Genomic DNA, 20231 nt, shown 5'->3' on the forward strand with positions numbered 1-20231 from the left:
ACAGTACAACCAAATACATAATTTTAATTCACTCCGCATAGTCAGTAATATCAACTAGCTGTAGAATGGCACAGAGACCTCTTCTATAAATTAGACACAACAATAACAGAAAAATTAAGGGAGAAAGGTGTAGTGATCCTTTTGCTGATGATCACAAGCAGGATAACTCCAATGGATTTTGCATAATTACCTCTAAATTAAAATGGAACAAACTCAAAAATTTTCTATAAGTCTAACCACTGACAGTGGCTTTTGTTGTCACTCTCTTTTTTATTTTGTCCTCCTTCTAATCAAAGCACAGAAGACAAGACGTGGCAGATTCTTCATCACTTGGAAGTATTTAAAATAGATCACTCTATATTTCTAAACAAGAGGTGCTAGCTGAATCTGAGGCTAGGGAGTTGCAGGAATTAACTAATACTATTTCTTGATATGTTTATACAGTTAACCTGATTAGATATCATATATTATATTCAAACCTAGGACTTGGGTGTGAATCATACACTCCCTTGGGTACATACCAAGGAGGCTTTCATCAATGCCCCCTTCTCCTTTCTCTTCAATTTCAGACGCTTCACCTCATAGATGAACAATCAGTTCCAGCAGAACCCAGACATCTTATAAACTTAGGGCAACAACTGTTTTATGTTTGCAGTTTAGTTGTAATAATGGCCTCATTATTTTTTGTTTTCCTGGTTATATTTATGTGAGGTAATTCAATGCAGCAAACAAGTTTCTAACCATATGGTTACTTCTTCTTTGCACAGTTTGATTGCTTAGTTTGACAGATTGTTGTCTCAGTGTTTAATAAAATATCATCACACACATAGCACAGAAAAAGCCACATTCATCTCTGAAAGCTCTCCTATGGCTCAAGCTGTAGATTGTAAGAAACCTTCTCAATGTCCTACATTTGCTTCAAGACTGCAGCAAGTTTTTGTGCCCAGGCATCCACATGTGAAAACAGTATTATTATGAAGATCAATTTGAAGATTAATTCTCAACTGAGATTTCCTCAAACCTAATAGCAAAGCATGCCCTTAGCAACACAGTACATTACCAACAACTTAATTTCTCTTCAACTGACTCTGCACCAGCTCTCCACAATCATGGAGTTGCAGTCTCACTGCGTAATTTAAAGGTGGAGCCAAAACACTCCTCAACAGTCTGAGATAAAGTATTATGAATTACTTCTTTCCCTTTACGTATGAGAGACCTCTTTGAATGTGAAGTCTCCCCTGCAGAGTAGGCAAAGACTTCTGGGCTAGATCATTATCATTATCAAGGCAGTGTAAGGAATGTTTTCCCAGGGGAGCCAAGATCTCCACAGTCCATGCCCTGAGCATGGGGACCACCAGTGGTGTCACCTGTCCCATAGCACATCGACAGATAAACTCATGATGCTCCACTTAAAACGGGACCAAAAAGCTCTGCAACTAAGTACATACAACTGTCTTTTTTCATTTCTCATAACCTGAGTGCTTGAACTAGATAAAACGAGAATAGACCTGATGTGACGAATGTGAATCACATCATTCAAAGAACAATTTGAAGACAGTAAGGGGTGTTATCCAAAAGTCTTCAGAGCAGTATGATCACCAGGCCTGGAAAATGTGCAATGCTAGCAAAACCAGAGTAATTCATACCAAAAGGAATAACCTTAACTAGTTAAGGTTGAGTTTTAAATTAGCTGTCATCACTCGGGAAAAATACACTACATTATTGCAGACAGCTCAGCGAAAACCTCTGCTCATTCTCTGGCCATGGCTGCAAGAATTGATGAAGCGGTAGAATGTATAAAGGATGATATGCATAGTAATTGTAACTCTATCATAATAACACTGCTTGTCTGACCTCTCTCTGGCCATTTCTAGGAGTGTGATTGATGGAATTTTTTACTGCAGTTGATGAGCGGCAACTGCTTATGGACTGACATATGAGGGATTAAACCAGAGCAGTCTAAAGCTCAGAGCGTGAGCTGAGTCCTGGAAAGAAGACTCAGTATTTCTGACGACTCTCTCATCACTGAGCCTAAGTACATCCTACCTCACTGCATTACTCAATAAAGTATTTAGTAAAGGGAAGATAAAAGTACATAAAATCATGTAATATGTTAAATAAACTCATTACTATCTGGTTCTTTTCCTGAGAAAGAAAAGTTATCAGTAAACTCTTTCCTGTGAAAATAAAAAGTAGTAACAATTAAAAAAAAAAATCTATTTTTTTATAGAAATGTATAGTGGTACCTGATGTCTATTGCTGGGAGTAGAGTTTGTGGAAGTGAGAAAAGGTTAGACGGCTGCAATCATTCAGTCATAACAAAGCATATTTTCCATTTTAAGTGTATAAGACAATATAGTTGCTGTAATAGTGCATTATTACCACTAAGTGTTATCTGTTGAGGTAGGTCCAAATCCTGCCAATCTCATGCTCCAAAATCTCCAAATGAAGTTCTAACTGTATCCTATCCTGAATAGACATAATGGAAAACAGCCTACAAAACACTGAGCCGGGGGTATGCCAAGGCATGGTGCAGCTGCATGACCCAGAAACAAAGCCCACAGAAGACTGTGGGAATAAAGCATTCTTAGTTAAAAGCTTTTCACACGGAACAAATTTGTTGGAGAGTTGTGTCATCACCAGACAACCACCTGTTCAAGCAAAGGGAAACAGAATAAAGCACAACCCCACCAACAATCAATAAGCCTCTCTAAGAGGCAGCTTCTCAATCTGAAATGAAGGATTACAGGTCTTACAAAAGACATATGACTTTGCTGCTGCTGTTTAAGCAGAGGAGAGTTACTATTTGTTTGGGATGGGAAGAAGAAAAAATACTTAAGCACTGTAGGGATGGGTACAAGTTTAAGACTTTAATTAGACAATTATTCTCTTTTCTATATTTTGTTTCAATTTCCTGAGTAATTTCCATTCATGTGGACATTCCCACTCATTCAATAAAGGGCACTGAGATTCCCTCACATGAACCTTGTAGTACAGGTAAGAGTAGAAATTATAATTCAGTTTAAAGCAAGGAAGTTGCAAGTGCATCACAGAATGATAAAACAATTCGGGTTGGGAAGGACCTCAGAAGGTCATCTAATCTAACTGCCTGCTCAAAGCAGGGCTGATGTTCAATTCAGATCAGTCTGCTCAGGAATTTGTCCAGTTGAATACTGAAAATCTCCAAGGATGGAGACTGCACTACCTCTGAGAATATTGTTCCAATGCTTAGTAGCTATTCTGACAGTGATTTTTTTTCTTTTTATCCTGTCAGAACTTCCCTTCTTTAAATATATGACAACTGCCTCCTGCTATCCCACTTTGTGCCTCAGTAAGGACCTTGTCTCCACACCCTTCGGGGCCTCCTCATAAGTATGAGAGCACTGCTATCAGGTCCCACTAAAGCCATCACTTCCCTAGGTTGAACAAGTTCAACTCCCTGAGCATCTACTCACAGGATATGTGCTCCAGCCCCTCAAATATCATGGTGGTTCTCCACCAAACTCACTTCAGTTAATCAGCATCTTTTGGTACAGGAGGGCACAAAGCTGGAGGCACTATCCTACCTGTATTCTAACAAATGCCAAATAAAAAAAAGGATATCTTCAATCTACTGGTTGTGCTCCTATTGAAATTGCCCTCTTAGGCTGGTGGCCTTCATTGCTGCCAGGGCACACTGGTGCCTGGTTTAGCCAACTGACCACCATACCCCATATGCATTTTCCAAGCACTGATAATTTAATTCAGAAATTACAATAAATCAAAATGTGTTTGATATATATAAATCATACTAAAACAGAACATAACATATAACTTCTTGATAAATGAACTTGCTACCACTTTCAGCTAATGTCCACAGCTTCATATGAGTAGATTTGGGGATAAAAACATGTTAACCCTGGGTAATAGAAGTTCATAGAATCATAGAATGGTTTAGGTTCAAGGAACCTTAAAGACCATCAAGTTCCAAACCCTGTCATAAGCAGGGACACTTTCCACTAGACCACGTTGCTCAGATGCCCATCTAACCTGGCCTTGAACACTTCCAGGAACGGCGTATTCACAACTCCTTGGAAAACCTGTTCCAGCGCCTCATCATCCTCATAGTAACAAATTTATTCCTAAAATCTAATCTAAATCTACTCTCAGTTTAAAACCATTACCCGTTGTCCTGCCACTACATGCTCTTGTAGTAAGTCCCTCTCCATGTTTCTTGTAGACTCCCTTAAGGTACTGGAAGGCCACAATCAGGTCACCCCTAAGCCTTCTCTTTTCCAGGCTGAACAACCCCAACACTCTCAGCCTTTCCTTGTAGAAGAGGTGCTCCATCCATCTGATTATCTTGGTCCTCCTCTGGACTTCCTCCAACAGGTCAATTTTTTTCCTGTGCTGGGGCCCCCAGACCTGGATGCAGCACTCCAGGCGGGGTCTCATGAGAGTGGAGTAGAGGGGCAGAATCCCCTCCCTCAACCTGCTGCCCACGCTGCTTTGGATGCAGTCCAGGACACAACTGGCTTTCTGGGCTGCAAAAACACATGGCTGGCTCATGTCCATCCTCTCATTCACCAGCATCCCCAAGTCCTTCTCAGCAGGGCTGCACTTGATCTGTTCACCCCCAGCCTGTGTTGATACTGGGGGCTGCCCCAGCCCAGATGTAGAACCTTGCACTTGGTCTTGTCAAACCTCACGAGACTCCCAGCAATCTACTTTTTGAGCTTATCCAGGTCCCCTCCTTCAGGTGTGTCAACAGCACCACTCAACATGGTGTCATCTTCAAATCTGCTGAGGGTGCACTCAATCCCTCTGCGTATGTCATTAATGAAGATATTAGATAACACTTGTCCCAATACAGACCCCTGAGGGACACCACTTGTCTCAGACGTCCATCGGGACTCTGAGCTGTTGACCGCTACCCTCTGGATGTGACCTCCAACCAATTCCTTATCCACCCATCAAATCCACCTCTCTCCAATTTAGAGAGAATGTTGTTGTGGGGGACCATGTCAAAGACTTTACAGAAATCCAGAATAAAGGACTTCTGTAGCCCTTCCCTCATCCACTGATGTAGTCACTCCACTGTAGAAGGCCACCAGGTTGATCAGGCAGGACTTTCTCCTTGTGAAGTCATGTTGGCTATCTGAAATCACGTCCTTGACTTCCACGTGCCTTAGCACAGCTGCTAGGAGGATCTGTTCCATGATCTTCCCAGGCACAGAGGTGAGGCTGACAGGTCAGCAGTTCCCAGGGAACTCCTTTCTGTCCTTTTTAAAGACGGGTACAATGTTTCTTTTTTTTCAGTCACTTGGAACTTCACCTGACTGCCACAACTTTTCAAATATAATGGAGAGTGGCTTGGCAACTGCATCAGCCAATTCCCTCAGGACTCTGGGATGCATCTCATTGGGTCCCACAGACTTATGTACATTCTGGTTCCTCAGGTGGTCATGAACCGGATATTTACTTACAGTGGGAAGTATTTTGCTACCCCAGTCCCCATCTGCTGTCCATCCACTGAAGAGGTGTGGGAAGAGAGGCTGCCATTGAATACTGAGGCAAGAAAGTTGTTGAGTACATCAGCCTTCTTCCTCATCTGCTGCTACCAGTTTTCCAGCATTGTTTATCCAGGGGGGTGGGAGTACACTTTCTTTTACCTTCCCTTTCTGGTTAACATACCTGCAGAAATCCTTCCTGCTCTGCTTTGCATCCCTTGACAGGTCCAGTTCCAGCTTTGCCTCTGCCTTCCTCAATCATCCCTACACAACCAAACTTCCTCTCTTCCCAGGTCACCTGTCCTAGCTTCAACTGTCCATGCGTTTCCTTCTTTCCCTTTAGTTTGACCAGCAGTTCCCTACTAAGCCATGCTGGTCTCTTGCCTTCCTTGTCTGATTTCTTGCTCCTGGGGACTGCCACCTTTTGTGCTCTATGGATGACTTCCTTAAGAATCTGTTCCAGTCCCATTATCCATCATTTCACATCTGCTTCATTATCTGTCATCTAAATCCAATATTGAGAAGCATGTACTTTCACTGGGAATTTTTTTTTCAAAGTATATACATCAAAAAATGTGGAAAACCACTAAACTCCTTTAGTGGATATTTAATTCATCCTGTTTATACTTCTTAATTCATTCCCCAAATGGTTTGTTTTTACTGGGATATTAAACCATTATGTGAATGAACTGTGCTTTTTATTAGGTGCCAGAAATGTACAGGAAACTGATAATGAAACACAGGTATAAAAAGAAACTCCAGATACTTATCTTTATGAAATTTAATAAAGTTCTTGAATGAGATACAGTATTTTGATTTTAAATAGCCCAATCAGTCACTGCATTGATTTATGAAGGCAAATTCACAATTACTGTAAGCAAATGCCTGACTTTGGCCGAGCTAAGGTTTTACCTCCTGTTCCCACAACTACATTAGTTACTATTTAATAACTCTCTGACCTAACAGCACAGAACTGGCACAGAAAGTTTTCCTATCAAGTTATTCCACCAATTAGGCAAACCCAATCGGAGGTTTTTCTTGCTTATTCCCACCCGGTAATACAAACCTCCTGCTCTTGGTCAGCACTTCAACATGGGATTGTACAACATGAGTTTAATCCAAAAGGCTGTGTAAAATCAGGTGTCTGTCCTTCTGCCTGTATCTCAAGAGTACCATGAAGAAGGTGCACAGCACCACGCCGTCAAGTGTTGTTCAGTGGACGCACATTCATAACTCTGCCACAGCATTCACACAGGGATACATTATGTGGACTATAATGGCCTTTGTGTGTAATCACATAAATTGTCCATTCACATTTCTAGCAAAGCCAGAGTTTTGCACATGGAACAGACGGATTCGAAGAATTACTCAGTAATAGTTGTATACAATAATGGTAAAGTTAGTAAACAGATGTCATATCATCTACTGGGTTTGAAGGGACAGGCAACATTATCAAGGCAGCGGTATTTGGTAAAATATCTATTGTTTAAGTCATACAACAGTGTCAAGGAGAAAAAAGTGTGAGAGCCAAAAGACAAAGAATTCTGTGGAGGAAAACTCTTGTTAATTCTCTTAGTCACAGTGGACCTGACTCACCAGTGAGTCACTTCAACAGCATGCCGGGGCAAATGAACCATTTTCAACAGGATTTACAGCACTCTAAATGCAATGTAATGTTTTCTATCATTCTCCTCATCTTCTCTCTTACTGGATTCAGTTATCATCCTACTAGATGCCAAGAAACGGTCATGTGAAATGTTCAATACATGCACCTGCAGCATTACTTAGAGCTTTAGCAATCTCACATGTACAGTTATTTCATGTTGTCTTGGTTCTGGCTCATCCTGCTGTACTTCACAGAGCCTTGAGAATTCCCACCCACATTTGAGTCATTTTCTACTGCTTCCCACACACTCTTTATTCTTCCAGGTATAAAGTGCAATCAGATGTAACAACAGGAACATTTATCTCAGAATGACAATTTACTATATACTGGACTCTCAGAAGAAGTTGTTTCTAATGCTTGTGGGAGACAATAAATAACATATAATTAAAAACCATAAAATGAATAATTAGGGAAAAATAAATAATAGAAAAATAGCACTATTATAACTGTAATCTCATTCTGTGACATCTGCAAACAAGTTCTGGCTTGGGAGAAAATTCAACCCTGCTGCAGTCAAGTAAGATCTGGAAAAGGCCAATAGCACATTTTTTCTACAGTATTTGGTACATGTTCTTGTAAACCAAAATGGTCTGTCATGCCTAAAACCACTGATTTTGCACTCAGTTGTTTTTGTTACGGAGTGAGTGATCAGTCCCTTTTGTCTTTTTCTTCTCAGCTTTCCAATTTTTCTTGCCACCCACTGAGACTGGAAGAGGCTTCTGTTTTCCTTTGGCTCAACAATCTCCTTAATTTCTTTTCCACTTTGCTCTCCCACTCCTTAAAACTCCCTTAGAGGCCAAGACAAGCTGCAGCTGGCTGTTGCATATGCCATCCCTTGACAGGGGCAAGGGAGTAAAGGAGGAGAAAGGTGACTTGCAGACATATTCCCCTTCATATTCAACTTCACAGCTGTGCATTTAGCCCACCCATTTCAGATTAGAAGAATGAATTTGCAACCAACACCCAACAGCCCTGGAGAGGCAGCACAATTTATGAGATGAAGCCAGCACAGCTCTTTGCACACTGGACATGGTGACCTGGGCTGTAAACATCTGAGATCAGAAGCTGTCTCTTAGTTTGTGCCTAATAATGACTGCTATCTGGATCACCAAATTTAGCTGGGACATATGCCGAGCTGACATTAATAATCCTTAGGAAGTTGTTACTTTCAGGCTCATTCACATATTACTAGTTCAAGGTACCACTCAGAAGTTCTTACTTTGGGGGAAATTCAAAAAAGCACAAACAATACTGAAGGTTAGTAAAGGATGAAAAATCTAAGACGTAAGAAATGAGTCACAGGCTGCTTTCCTGCTATTAACAGACAAGCTGAACTGTTCTCACATGGGCCAGAGCATCCCGAAGATACTTCATCAACAAAGCCAATTGTCTCTGAGTGCACTTACTGCTGCACCACTGTCATGGTTACGGGAGAGAGCTGGAGGCAGGCGCTTGTGGTGCTGGCTGGATCACAGCGAGGCACAAGGGCTCTGCACAGCAGTGGTCCTACAACTGCAGCACACCCCTGATATGAGTCAGGAGACCACCAGAAATGAGAGATTATGCAAAGTAATTGGATGAGGAACTGCAGACATCCATAAAGGGCAATGTTTCACACCGTCAAAATACCGAAATGCTGGCAAATAGTACTATATATTAATGTATCACCACAGCAACACATTGCTTAGAGAGGCATTGTAACTGCCATACTGTGTGCTGCGTGTGAGGTTCAGAAGGTATCACAGTGACTACAGGAATCACTCCTTTGATCCTTTAATTAAGAAATTAAGAAATTTTCAGATAGTTAAGTGGTACTACATTTTTGTATAAGTAGAAAAGGCAGTGGACACCACAAGTGTTTGCCAGGCTCAAGAATCAAACTGTGCACTAAAATTCTAACACATACAAACTCACACAGGCACAAATGCACAGCAGCACTACTGGGGACTTTCCCAAACATGTGAGAGAAATCCTCAACAGAAAAGCAAGTAAGCAACTGAAAAACAGAAAAGAAGAAAAAAACAAACAACAAAACCTCAAAACTTGCAATAGTAATTCTTTCTTCCCTATCAACTAGTTTCCCTCAGTTTCTGAACTTCCCTATGTTATTCAGAAATAGTTTACAGAATCCCTTACTTTGGTAAAAATGTAACACTCTTAAGCTATCATCAAATGCTACTCAGTGCTCTTCTTCAATAAGCCTCACAAATTATTACAGGGTAAAAACTATACAGAGTTTGTTGTAATATACAGTTTTTTCCCTGACATTAAAAATTGTGAGTTTTTAACAGTTCAGACAATAAATATGGATAGGTGTATCTTTCTATCTCTTCCTAGAAAAAAAAGGTGGCTGAAAAAGGGAAAGGATGAAAGTGGGAGAAAGATGAGGTAAATGCATCTAAAACAATAGAATTGGATTCCATAAAAGGGTAAAAACTAAGATAAAAAACATTTGTATTGCTATTTATTTGCTTGCTGATAGTATTTTTAATGACGTCTGCTTTAAAGCAGAAAGTCTAAGTCAATTGTCAATTAACACTTACCCAGCCAAGTTCAGATACAACGCACTGATGTTTAACCTGTCTTTGCAAACCAGCTGTTCCAGCTGAATGCAAGTGGCACCAAAACAGAGACCATTCCCAAGCTGCAAAATGCTTTGTGTCTCAGCATGCATTGAATAGTGCATCTCACTTTCTATAGTGCATCTCACTATGTATTGCAAGGACTAATTAACGTTTCCTACCTTAGATGGTCTCCTTTTGCAAAAGCTAATGCTGATTTATATGGATGTATCTTTTCCAACTGTTTTCTTTCTTCTCCGCTGAAGGGGGAAAACTTGCGTAGAGAGCAGTTTCTAACCGAAGATAGTACTGACTCTTGGATGCTTTTGCTGCTCTGACAGCCTTCACAGGGCTGCCCAGGCTACAGGGAACCCTTCATTCGTGCACACAGACCCGCTTTTATTGCATGTTTCAGTATTAATGCCTATGTAATAAGCTGCTCAAGTACCTTTCACACATCAGTAGGTTTTGTTGTTAATGAAACAGCAGGGTAACAGACCTTTCAGAATAAACCATTCTTCCATACTGCAGGCAGAAATTTGTACTCCCTGTTGTATAGAATTAGTCTCGTCTCTCTGCTATACTGAGACTTTTGTAAAGGGAAAGGAAATCTATTTACAAAGTAGATGTGGCTGCAAGCAAAAGCAGCTCAATTCCAGGGTAAAGCAAAAAACAAACTACAAAAATCAAGATTCATGATTTAATTAATAAGTCACTGAGGTATAAGTGGCATTTAATTGACATATAAATTACTGACATTTCTAGTACTGACATTCCTAGTGCCTCCTGCATTTGTTCCCTTATTTCAAAATAACATGTGGCTTTGATTAATAGATTTTAAAAACATACATTGATTATGTCTTTCAAGACATTTACACATACATGTAAACCAGTAAAATGTTAACCCTTTCTTCCTCCACATAAACTGAGTGCCATGCTGCCATGTTAGGATGTCAGATACTAAACATAAAGATGGGTCCAACTGCTGTAAGCAATAGAGCCCTTTTCACCAGCACTTATAAGATACTTTTACACCACAGTCACGTAGCTGGAAATCACAGGACAGTTGTAGACAAAAGTCAAGTGCTGAAAGTACCTGTCAGAGCTTACAGAAGCAGCTGGGTTGCATATAAATAAGCCCCGGAGGCATTTCCAAAAGTCGTTCTAAAACTTCCAATGTGCTACACTGTCAACTTTTATTCACGTGAAATTAAAAACACCAGCTAGCAGTGATGGAGATTCAGCTTATCCATCAGCTCCTAGTGCAGTTGGCAGTGGCTGGATGATACAAGGCAGCTCAGCTTGGCCATCACTGGGATGCAGTTGCCTAGCCAAGCAATCATGACCCCCTTCACAGCCTATATTGTGTTTACCATCAAAACATCCCCAGGAGGCTATTTTTGGATATGGAGGCTTCCTCTAACAATGTAGGAAACCACCAGCTGACACAGCAGATGAAGAGAAAATCTCCCAAGTAATAATCTTGCTATGGGCTGTCAATGTTAACAAAGTCACAGGCAAAAAATCACATCAGTGTGAGGTATACCAAGGCAAGTCTGTCTTCAGAAACAGTGGAAGGGATTGCTATCACTGCACAAGGCAGTGGTGAGGCACCGTCTGGAGTACAATCTTCATCCATGCTGAGAGACAGTGGTTCCAGTGAGGAATCAACAGTGAAAAGGTCCACTGGCATCATCAGAATACCTGGAGGTGATTTTATGAGCAGAGAACTTGGTTCATTCAGTTTTGCAAAATAAAAGTTGAAAGGAACTAACACTATTCTCTATAAATTCTCCTTCAAGTTCATCAATTAAAGGGGAGAAAATAACAGCCTTCCAAACCTCTGCACAGTCTGCTGTGTGGGAAGAACCAGGAGGTAGGCAACACATCTCTGCCTCCTCCAAGCAAAGCATAGCTAGATTAAAAATGAGGAAATAAATGAAAAGTGTTTTCTTGATTGAAAGGACTTCGCATCAGGCACTGAATTATCATGAGAAATACGGTATATTAAAGAAAAAGGCAATAACACTTGTCTATTTCTATGAGATTTTAACTAATAAATAACTGCTTGTGATAGAAAAAAGGGGGAAAATATTTTTAGTGTTAGATGCAGAGAAATATATTGCAACATGACAAAAGGGAAATGGCTGGTTATAAAAATCAGTGGCTTGTTATTTTAAAATGTGTTTACTTTCTGTGTTATTGCATGATCTTAACTATTGCAGAATTGGCAACAGAGATATAGCATAAGCATTGAAATAACCCTTTTTTTACTCATACTGCATTTTAAGTCAAACTATTAAAGTAAACTCCAGTGACCTCTTGGTCCCCACTTAAGCTGGCAGGTTTATCAATACATACGGTCAGGGGCAAAACAGAGCAATTTCTAGGGGAGAACGGATATAGCATTTAAGAGTGCTCTGTATGCTTCACAAGCAAAGCAAACCTTGCCCATAAATGCACTTGTGGGCAGGTTTTTTTGTAAAAACAGCAAAACTGTTACTTCTAAAAGCAATAGAAGAATTTGTCATCTCCATAAATGAACTGCTCAGCCCCTTTCATAGCTTTTCCAGTACAAGTTCCCTGGAGACTGAGGGCAAGCCAAGGTGGATTGGAGGAGAAGAGAGAAACAAGAAAGGAATGATAAACAAAGTTATCCTGTGTTTAAGCCAATTTACTAGATGGAATGAATCTGGCCCCCAGAAAATGGGCTGAAAGAAGAATTTAAGTAACTAAGTCATCATTGTATTTGGCTGACAACCTACAAAAACAGCCATACTTTTATAACTTATCAGTAACTCACACTAGTTGACTCTCCCTTCCTCTCTGCTGAACAAACACTTAAAAAAACCAAGTGTTGGAAAGGGAGAAAATATTATCATTTCTGGGCACAGAATAATTGTGGAAGCAGCTGTCCTCCTGACATTATCACAGACATCAGAGATGGAAAAAATCCTATTAGGTCATAGAGTCCCTCCCTTTGTCATTGCAGGACTGTTCCCTATCACAGATTTTCCAGTGCCTTGTCCAATCTTGTTATAAGACTTTCTAAGTGACAGCTTCCAGCAGCTCCCTTGGGAGACTATTCCTCTGCCTAATAACTACTGCTGTCAAGAATTCCCCCCACTTTAATAGCAATTTGCCCTATTATTTCTGTGTAGTCCACATAATATTCAAGATGGTAAAAAGAAATACTGACGTTTTGAAAAAATGTTTCAGGATTCCAGACAATTCCACAAAGAAAATGTCCTACGACGAAAACCAGCCATGGCTACTTCATATTTTTTTCTGTCCTCCTGACCAGGAGATATACAAACACATCAACTAGCCTGCTGGTGACAAACACACATCAAGTTCTATACCAATACCAGACAGACGGAAGAGATCAGCCCCAATTCCATCTGTTGCAGACAAACAACAAATGCCTTAACCACGTTAGCTATGGATACGCTCTCTGTGTTCTCTCACATTTGTTTGCTCAGGCCATGACTTTTTGTCTACCTTCCTAATGAAATGAGGTGTGCGTGTTACCTCTTCATCCGGCTGCTCTCCATGGTCAACACTGAAACTCGAAGGCCATTTTAAGTGATCCCTTAAGGTATTCCAAAGACTTATGGAAATCACACGCTGATCACCACGGAAGAAGGCTCACAATGCATGTCACCTCTTGTAAACAGGCAGTGGGAATGTAAAAAAATACATATCTTGAGATATGTCATGGGAAAACAGAGTGGATGAGAGTAAGTATTTTGGGAGACGTCATGAGGAACAGGACCTTTTGTGACAGCAGAATGCTAGGACATACCATGTGCACTTATATTCAGGGCTTCATTAGATTTGTTGCACACAAAACAAAAAATTGTGTACAATCCTATGAAAAAAAGTTTACAGACCATAAAATGTCCAAGTTCTAACAAGTCTCCAGACATTAAATATCATTTTAACTCTTCAAATCCATTGCCTGCTTCATACTAATTTCATCCTATCTTTCCTGTTTCATAGTGACACTATCTGACACTTCTCTGCCTTGTCAAAGTCCTTTCTCCACATCCTTTTTTTATATAAAAAAAAAGGTTTCGGAATCTTCTATCAATATTTTTAACAAAGTTAAATGCCACAGACCAATCAAAGTAGCTCCCAGCCTGAACCAGTACCAATGTCAGATGAGAATCAGCGTTACAGTGCTGTCATCAGAGCAACACTGGAGAGGGGAGAAGAAAGGGACACACACACACAAACGAAAAACATCACCCAGAACTACAGTGACATATGTAATCAGTTATGGTAAAATTCCTACCACAGCTTTAAAGAATTAACTTTTCTCAAGTTTGTTACAGTCTATCTACAATAAAAACAAGGAACTCTCCTCCTGTTCAGTACACTCTCACCAAGCAGTCAGAAGAAACAACTACAGCCACACCTGCTCCCAGGTCCCACACATCCAACTTAGTACTGTTACTATGCAGAACTTTTTTTTCCTTTTTATCATCCACAGAGACAGTAAGGACACAGTTCTTAATCACATCACATCACATGCTATTGTTTAACCATACTGTGGGTAAAATATTACCAAATAAAAAGAGTATTTTTTCACAGATATTTCAAGGTAAGAACCAGGACAGAAACACACAATATTGTGAAGCCAAGAGTCAGTAAATAAACTGAAGCTTCTCTTCTGTTCTTCTCCCATCTCAGTATTTATCACTCCTTGTAAACTGCTATGAGTGCACCTCAAATTTGCTGTAGCTTTGGCTCTTTTCTCTGCACTCATCTCTCAATTACCTTCACCTTCAAAGCTCACCCCCTCTTACTACCTTTCATTGTGTCTTTTGTTAAGCCTCTCCCACTTGAGACAATCATCTGCAAAAAGTGAGAAATCTGTCTTTATACTCTTATTAGAAGTTTGTTTTCTGTCTGTAAAAACTTCTGAAAATGGAAGAGCCTCCCAAGCCTAACGCTAGTACCATATCATCCCACCTAATATGGATTCTCATCTAGGATGGACACTCGCTCCTTGGTTCCTTCCCAGCTATAACTGTCCACCACTTGAATAGTTAAGTCTTTGTACAACTCCTAGCAGATCTTTCTCTGGTGGAAGTCCCTTGAGACTTCTCCAGGCTTTCTTAAGTGAGAAAGAGAAAGGAGTGAACTGAGCAACCTGGAGAACCTCTTCCTAACTTTAGTACTGTTAAGATTTCACAAGATACAGGGAAAAGCAGAAAGAAAAAGTGGATAATCAAAGACATTGATAAAATAACAATACACTTAGATCCAAGGATAGATTCTATTCAGATCAAAGCAATATATTAATTTCTGACCCTGGGTCAGTTTTATGGAAATTTCTGCATAATCCACAAACATGTACCTACGCTAAACAACCTCCTGCTTCTTAGAACAACAAACTAAAGGAAATCCCTGCAACACAGCTCCTTTTTGAGTGCAAAAATACACTTCAAATTATTCATCTTACTTTTCAACAGCTTCATCCTATCTTTGGGGAACATAAAACAGAACCAAAAAGCAGAAATTACAAGTGAATTTAGTGCAAGTATTAAAATGTGCCTGATAACACATTCACTTATTACTTCTGCTGCCTGAACATTCCCAGTACCACAAATATCCATTTAGGGAGTCTGTGTATTATCAGAAGAAACAAACAAACAAAAAAAAATTATAGAAGATCCTGGTATTATGAAAGTAACATTAAGCTGCTGCATGAACACTCCTTTGTGAGCACAGGACTACACCCAAAAGAGCAAGTCTTTTTGTACACTTTGAGGTGTCCTTGAATGACAGTTTCTCCTTACCTCAAGCACTCTTCCCGTGATATACTTTTCACAGTTGTCACATCTGATACCAAACTTTGCATGATAGTCCGTTTCGCAGTATGGAACACCATCCCTAGGGAAGAACAACAGGCCAACAGAAGTTGCTTTATGTAGGCTTACAGTTCACCAGGAGATTACACATCTAAAATCTGTTAATGCTTCAACACTTCATAGGATATTAATGGACTTTCCTGCCTACCAAATACTCATCTATACTAATTTTGTAAAGAACTGAATAGTTAATGAACTCTTTTGGCCCTTCACAGTCTACCATGATCCTACTTTCCTGCTTGTTGCTGAATTCAGCCATTGCCTCCCTCCCTGTAATGATACTTGGTCTCTAAAACCCTCACACCATCTGTTTAATATTGTTACCCATTAATGTCTTCCATGTGTCTCCCCCTCTTTGGGAAAAATAGTTATTTCTACATATTATTCTTTCCCTCTTTACTTGCCATCTAATTCATCCAATCATCTGATACATATATTATCTAATCCTTTAGCTGAGACTGAGCAGAGTAATTTCTCAACTGTCTTGTCTGTAAACCAAGTTTTGGTTAACATTTAAGTGTACTGACATTCTTGACTGGACTTGCTTAAAGACAGGCATGGATTAACCATCTCGGGAACCTGGTCCATAAGAGCCAACTATGACTACAAGAATTCAGCTGGAGCAGCAGAAGAGATGTTGCAGTGTGTTCACACATGATGTGACCAGCTAGTTCACCCCCACGAGTGAGTTAAGACAATGCACAACTTAAAGATATGAAGAATAAAAACTGGAGTCAGCCTTTCTAAAATGTCAGAACCGGAACACCTGGATTATTGCTCTGAAGAGAACCTGCTAAATTTACATTTTATAATTTTACAAAATTTTACATGTAGACCATTAAACTGATGAATGAAAACAAACTGCTCTAACAGAAACTGCAGACTCTTCTCCTGTTTCAAAGTGCAAGTTAAATATAGTTAAATATGTTCAGTTTGTTATGTTAAAACAGCCCATGATCAGACAGATTTATTAGCAGAGGAATAATTTTATCAGACATTTCCCTGGAGAAGCATAGAAATTAATTTCATAGCATACAAGTTGGATTGCTTAGAGACTAACTTATAAGTTACCACAATAATTAATTGAATTAATTGAAGCCAGGATGTTTCTTCTCATGAGTTATTTTGTTTGGCATTTAGCTTTTTTAAAAAGAGGATTTCACAATAACTATATCTTTACAATTTATGGAGATTTTACTATTAAATAACAAGCCAAAAAAGGACTGTACCAAAATGCAGCAGAGTAGCACAACTTTTGAGTTAATGCAAAACCTTATTTAAGAACACCCTTTTCATAAATATTGTTTCTCCAGTGCAAGCTGTGAAGTTAAATGTTATACTTGTATTAATCTAAATCCAAAGAATTGTTGAAAGTCAGTGGGACATGGGCTATGAAACTCCATCATCTCTGGGCACTGGTGATTGAGTTACTTTGTTGTTTAAGAAAATTTCAACATATCAACACACTTCTCTGAAGCAGAAATTAATCCCAGGTGCCTTGGCCAGTGAAAGCCCTGTATCTCACCAGCCTGATGAGAGTGTTGACATGGGACTTGGTCTGTGTGCGTGCTTTGTGCTGTTTCTCAGTGCTGTCATCACGTTCAGTCCAAATTTGACAGCACAAGGGTCTGGAGCAGCAGAAAAGCTTGGTATGTACACCCCTAATGAACTTTTGATGAACATTTCTGCTTATGTAAAACACATGGAAAGGACAGTATCTGCTTGTTCACATTACAGCATTGCCCAGAGCAAAGTCATAGATGACTAAGGGAGTATCTATGGGGCTTTGAAACACACTCCACCCACTGATTTTCTATAGCACAGATGCTTTGTCAAGTACCATTCCAGGTAAATGGACAAATTTAAATTCTACTTTTCTTTATTTCATTTTTTATGCTTTTAATACAATTTAGATAATAATTTAGACAACAGTCTCTAATCTCTTATATATCTCCAAATATACATAAATAAAAACTAAAGGATACAGAATGATAAACTAATTATTTGGCATTAAAAGAATGATGAAAACAGGTGAAAATGCTCCTCAACTTACTTGCTGATGTACTCTGCATTCAGTAGCTTGCCACACGTATTGCACTTAAAACAGCCCAAATGCCAATGTTTGTCCAAGGCAACCAAGGACTGCCCATTTTTTATTTCTGAGCCACAACCCCCACAGTCTGCAAGAGAAAAATCCAATATGAGTGAATCACACACTTTAAGTGGTCATGCAACAGTGCTGGTTACTGCAGTACAAGGATCTGTCGGTGTCCTGGTAACAGCTCACGTGGGTTCTAACACTGCTCACTGAGGGATGACAAGTGCTGCTGCCCTAATAATGCCCTCACATTGCTAGAAGACATGAATCATTCAAAGAAAAAAGCTGATGACTTAAGTTTCCTAGAGACTCAGGCTTTATTTTAATTAATTTATACTGTGTTTAAAATGTGAAATGTTGATAATCAATTTTTCAAGCATTTATTGGGCAAATCAGCCTAATAAAATAAATAAAAAATACCTAGATTAAAAAAATTAATTGATTTTTCATATTACACTTTGCCTACTGCTCTGCAAGCTTTACTTATCATTCCAAAATTCTTTTAGCAAGCATTAAAAAATCCAAGCTGAAATTCTGATATGAAATTTCCTGTAAACAGGAAAAACACACCATTAGTTAAGAGGTATTACAAATTCCTGAGGAATAGTGACATTTTAATATGTAAAAGTGATGGCTGGCTACATATTTATTATTTAGAGAAATTCACTTATATAAGGCTCCTCAGAAAAAGTAATTGAGAACAAGATTTGGGGGGGGCTTGGTTGCTTTTTTTTGTAACAATGAATGCTTTTGACTGAACTAGTAAAATCCAAATCTACACTCAGTTTCCACACGAACAGTCTACCAGTAAGTGCCCTGTTTAGAGATGTTACGTAGACATAGGATTTGGATCTGGTTCTCTATATCCTAAATCAACCCTCTAATAGCTTACAAGGTCCATCACTCATTTACTCTTCACTCTGCAGATTTCCTGTCTATGTATAGTTTTCTTACTAAACATTAAAATAGTCAGAATATGCGAAAAAATAGGGATAAGTACCAGTGATAAACTGATTCTAGTATCAATATCTCAGTAATCCCTGTAATCCTCCAAAAGATAGCTTCCATTTTATGTGGAAAAAACCCCAGTATTTTTAGAAATTTTTCAGGCATACCAAAAATTTCCTAGAGAAAAGACAAACCCCAAAAGACAATCATTTAGAGATGCCAGAAGAGAAAAAAACTCCAAAACACAACAATCTCTTGCACGGAGAGAAAGATACACAAAAGCATTAAAAAAGATTTATCTAGTTATTAAGAAAGAAATCCAAACCCAGGATGTCATTAAAACATTTGAATAGTCCTCTTAAAAACTTTCTGATTTAAGATTCTATTTAGTTGGTTACATGACCCTAATGAGACACGGTAAGTGCAATTGTAAATTTTTCACTTCTGAGAGCACAACAATAAAGGATAGTTCGTATTTTCCTTTAGTGGATTTGGAATGGATTAAGAGAGCAATAATGTGTCTAATGTTACCCTGTAGAGCACCAATACGTGGAAACTAGCCTAGCACAAAAGCGTGTGCATCACAGATCAGAACATTTGAGTTTTGCTAATAAAAAAGAACATTTGGGTGTGTGCCTGGATTTAGCCCCTGCAGTATTCTGTAGTATCTATTGTTTAACTGCAATCAGAAATTTGCTTGTGATCTCTCCTGCACTGGGGATTCATCTGGTAATCTAATTTAATCTCACTGGTTGAGAGTTTATTTCATAAACTGAATAAAACACCATGTGCTCAGATGTCATTCGCCTTTCATCTGGTTTAAGCTTAGGTGGACAGAAATGCAGCATTTTTGGAGCTACTTTTTTATTCCCAACTGCTGTTAAATTCCAGATAATTACAAACAAATATTGTGGTTTCTATGCCAACAGTGCCTACTGATGCGACGTCCTTTTCTCTCCATCTTGGAAGCAGCATCCTTTGGTGACTCAACTAATTTCAACCAATAACTGCAGAACACATCAATTGGCTGGTACATGTTGATATTCTTTCCTGAATACTCTTTCAACATCAACACTGCCACAAGAGGTTTTCAGAGCTAGTGTTTTATAAAATGAAACAAACCAGGTAGGTGGGTACTTATATAATAATAAAAAATTCAAGGACTCAGACAAAAAGCAAGTATCTCACATTCTTCATCTCTTCCAAATGGAACGCATAACAGAGGTCAGAACCAAAATGGGAGGATGAAAATAGAAGGATGGTCAGAGGGGGCAGAGATCTTGGGATCTCAGTGAGTCCCAAGAGATGTCCTGAAAGCATTATCGAGATAAATAGGCTGATGAACAGCACACATGGTACGTATCAGGAAGTTCTGACACAGGAACAAAATCAGTGTAATTGTGGGTCAACGTACTAATTGTTCCTTGAATAAGCTTGCTTGAAAGTCATATGTTTTTATGCACTATTAAAAAAAATTGTTTCAAAGATCTTTTGCAAGAAAGCTGTTGTTAAAACAAGGAGATACACCATTCACTGCTTTATGTAATATGTAGCATAGCTACAGCCAGCCATCCTGGACTTTCAGTTCTC

General features: G+C 39.2%; 1 protein-coding gene across 11 annotated transcripts in view; it reads right to left on the minus strand.

Annotated features, from left to right (window-relative positions):
• The window catches only part of ABLIM2 (actin binding LIM protein family member 2), a 140121-nt gene that overhangs the window by 56317 nt on the left and 63573 nt on the right, over window positions 1-20231 (minus strand). For all 11 annotated transcript variants that reach the window (XM_027723667.2, XM_027723668.2, XM_027723661.2 and 8 more), the window contains exons 5-6: window positions 17649-17775; window positions 15524-15617 (exon numbers count right to left, since the gene is read on the minus strand). In XM_027723667.2, the coding sequence (XP_027579468.1) occupies window positions 15524-15617; window positions 17649-17775 (221 nt within the window). The remainder of the gene's footprint in view (window positions 1-15523; window positions 15618-17648; window positions 17776-20231) is intronic.

This window comes from Pipra filicauda, unplaced genomic scaffold, assembly GCF_003945595.2.
Source record: "Pipra filicauda isolate LSUMZ 115617 unplaced genomic scaffold, ASM394559v2 scaffold35_size7292922_pilon, whole genome shotgun sequence".
Lineage (NCBI taxonomy): Eukaryota > Metazoa > Chordata > Aves > Passeriformes > Pipridae > Pipra > Pipra filicauda.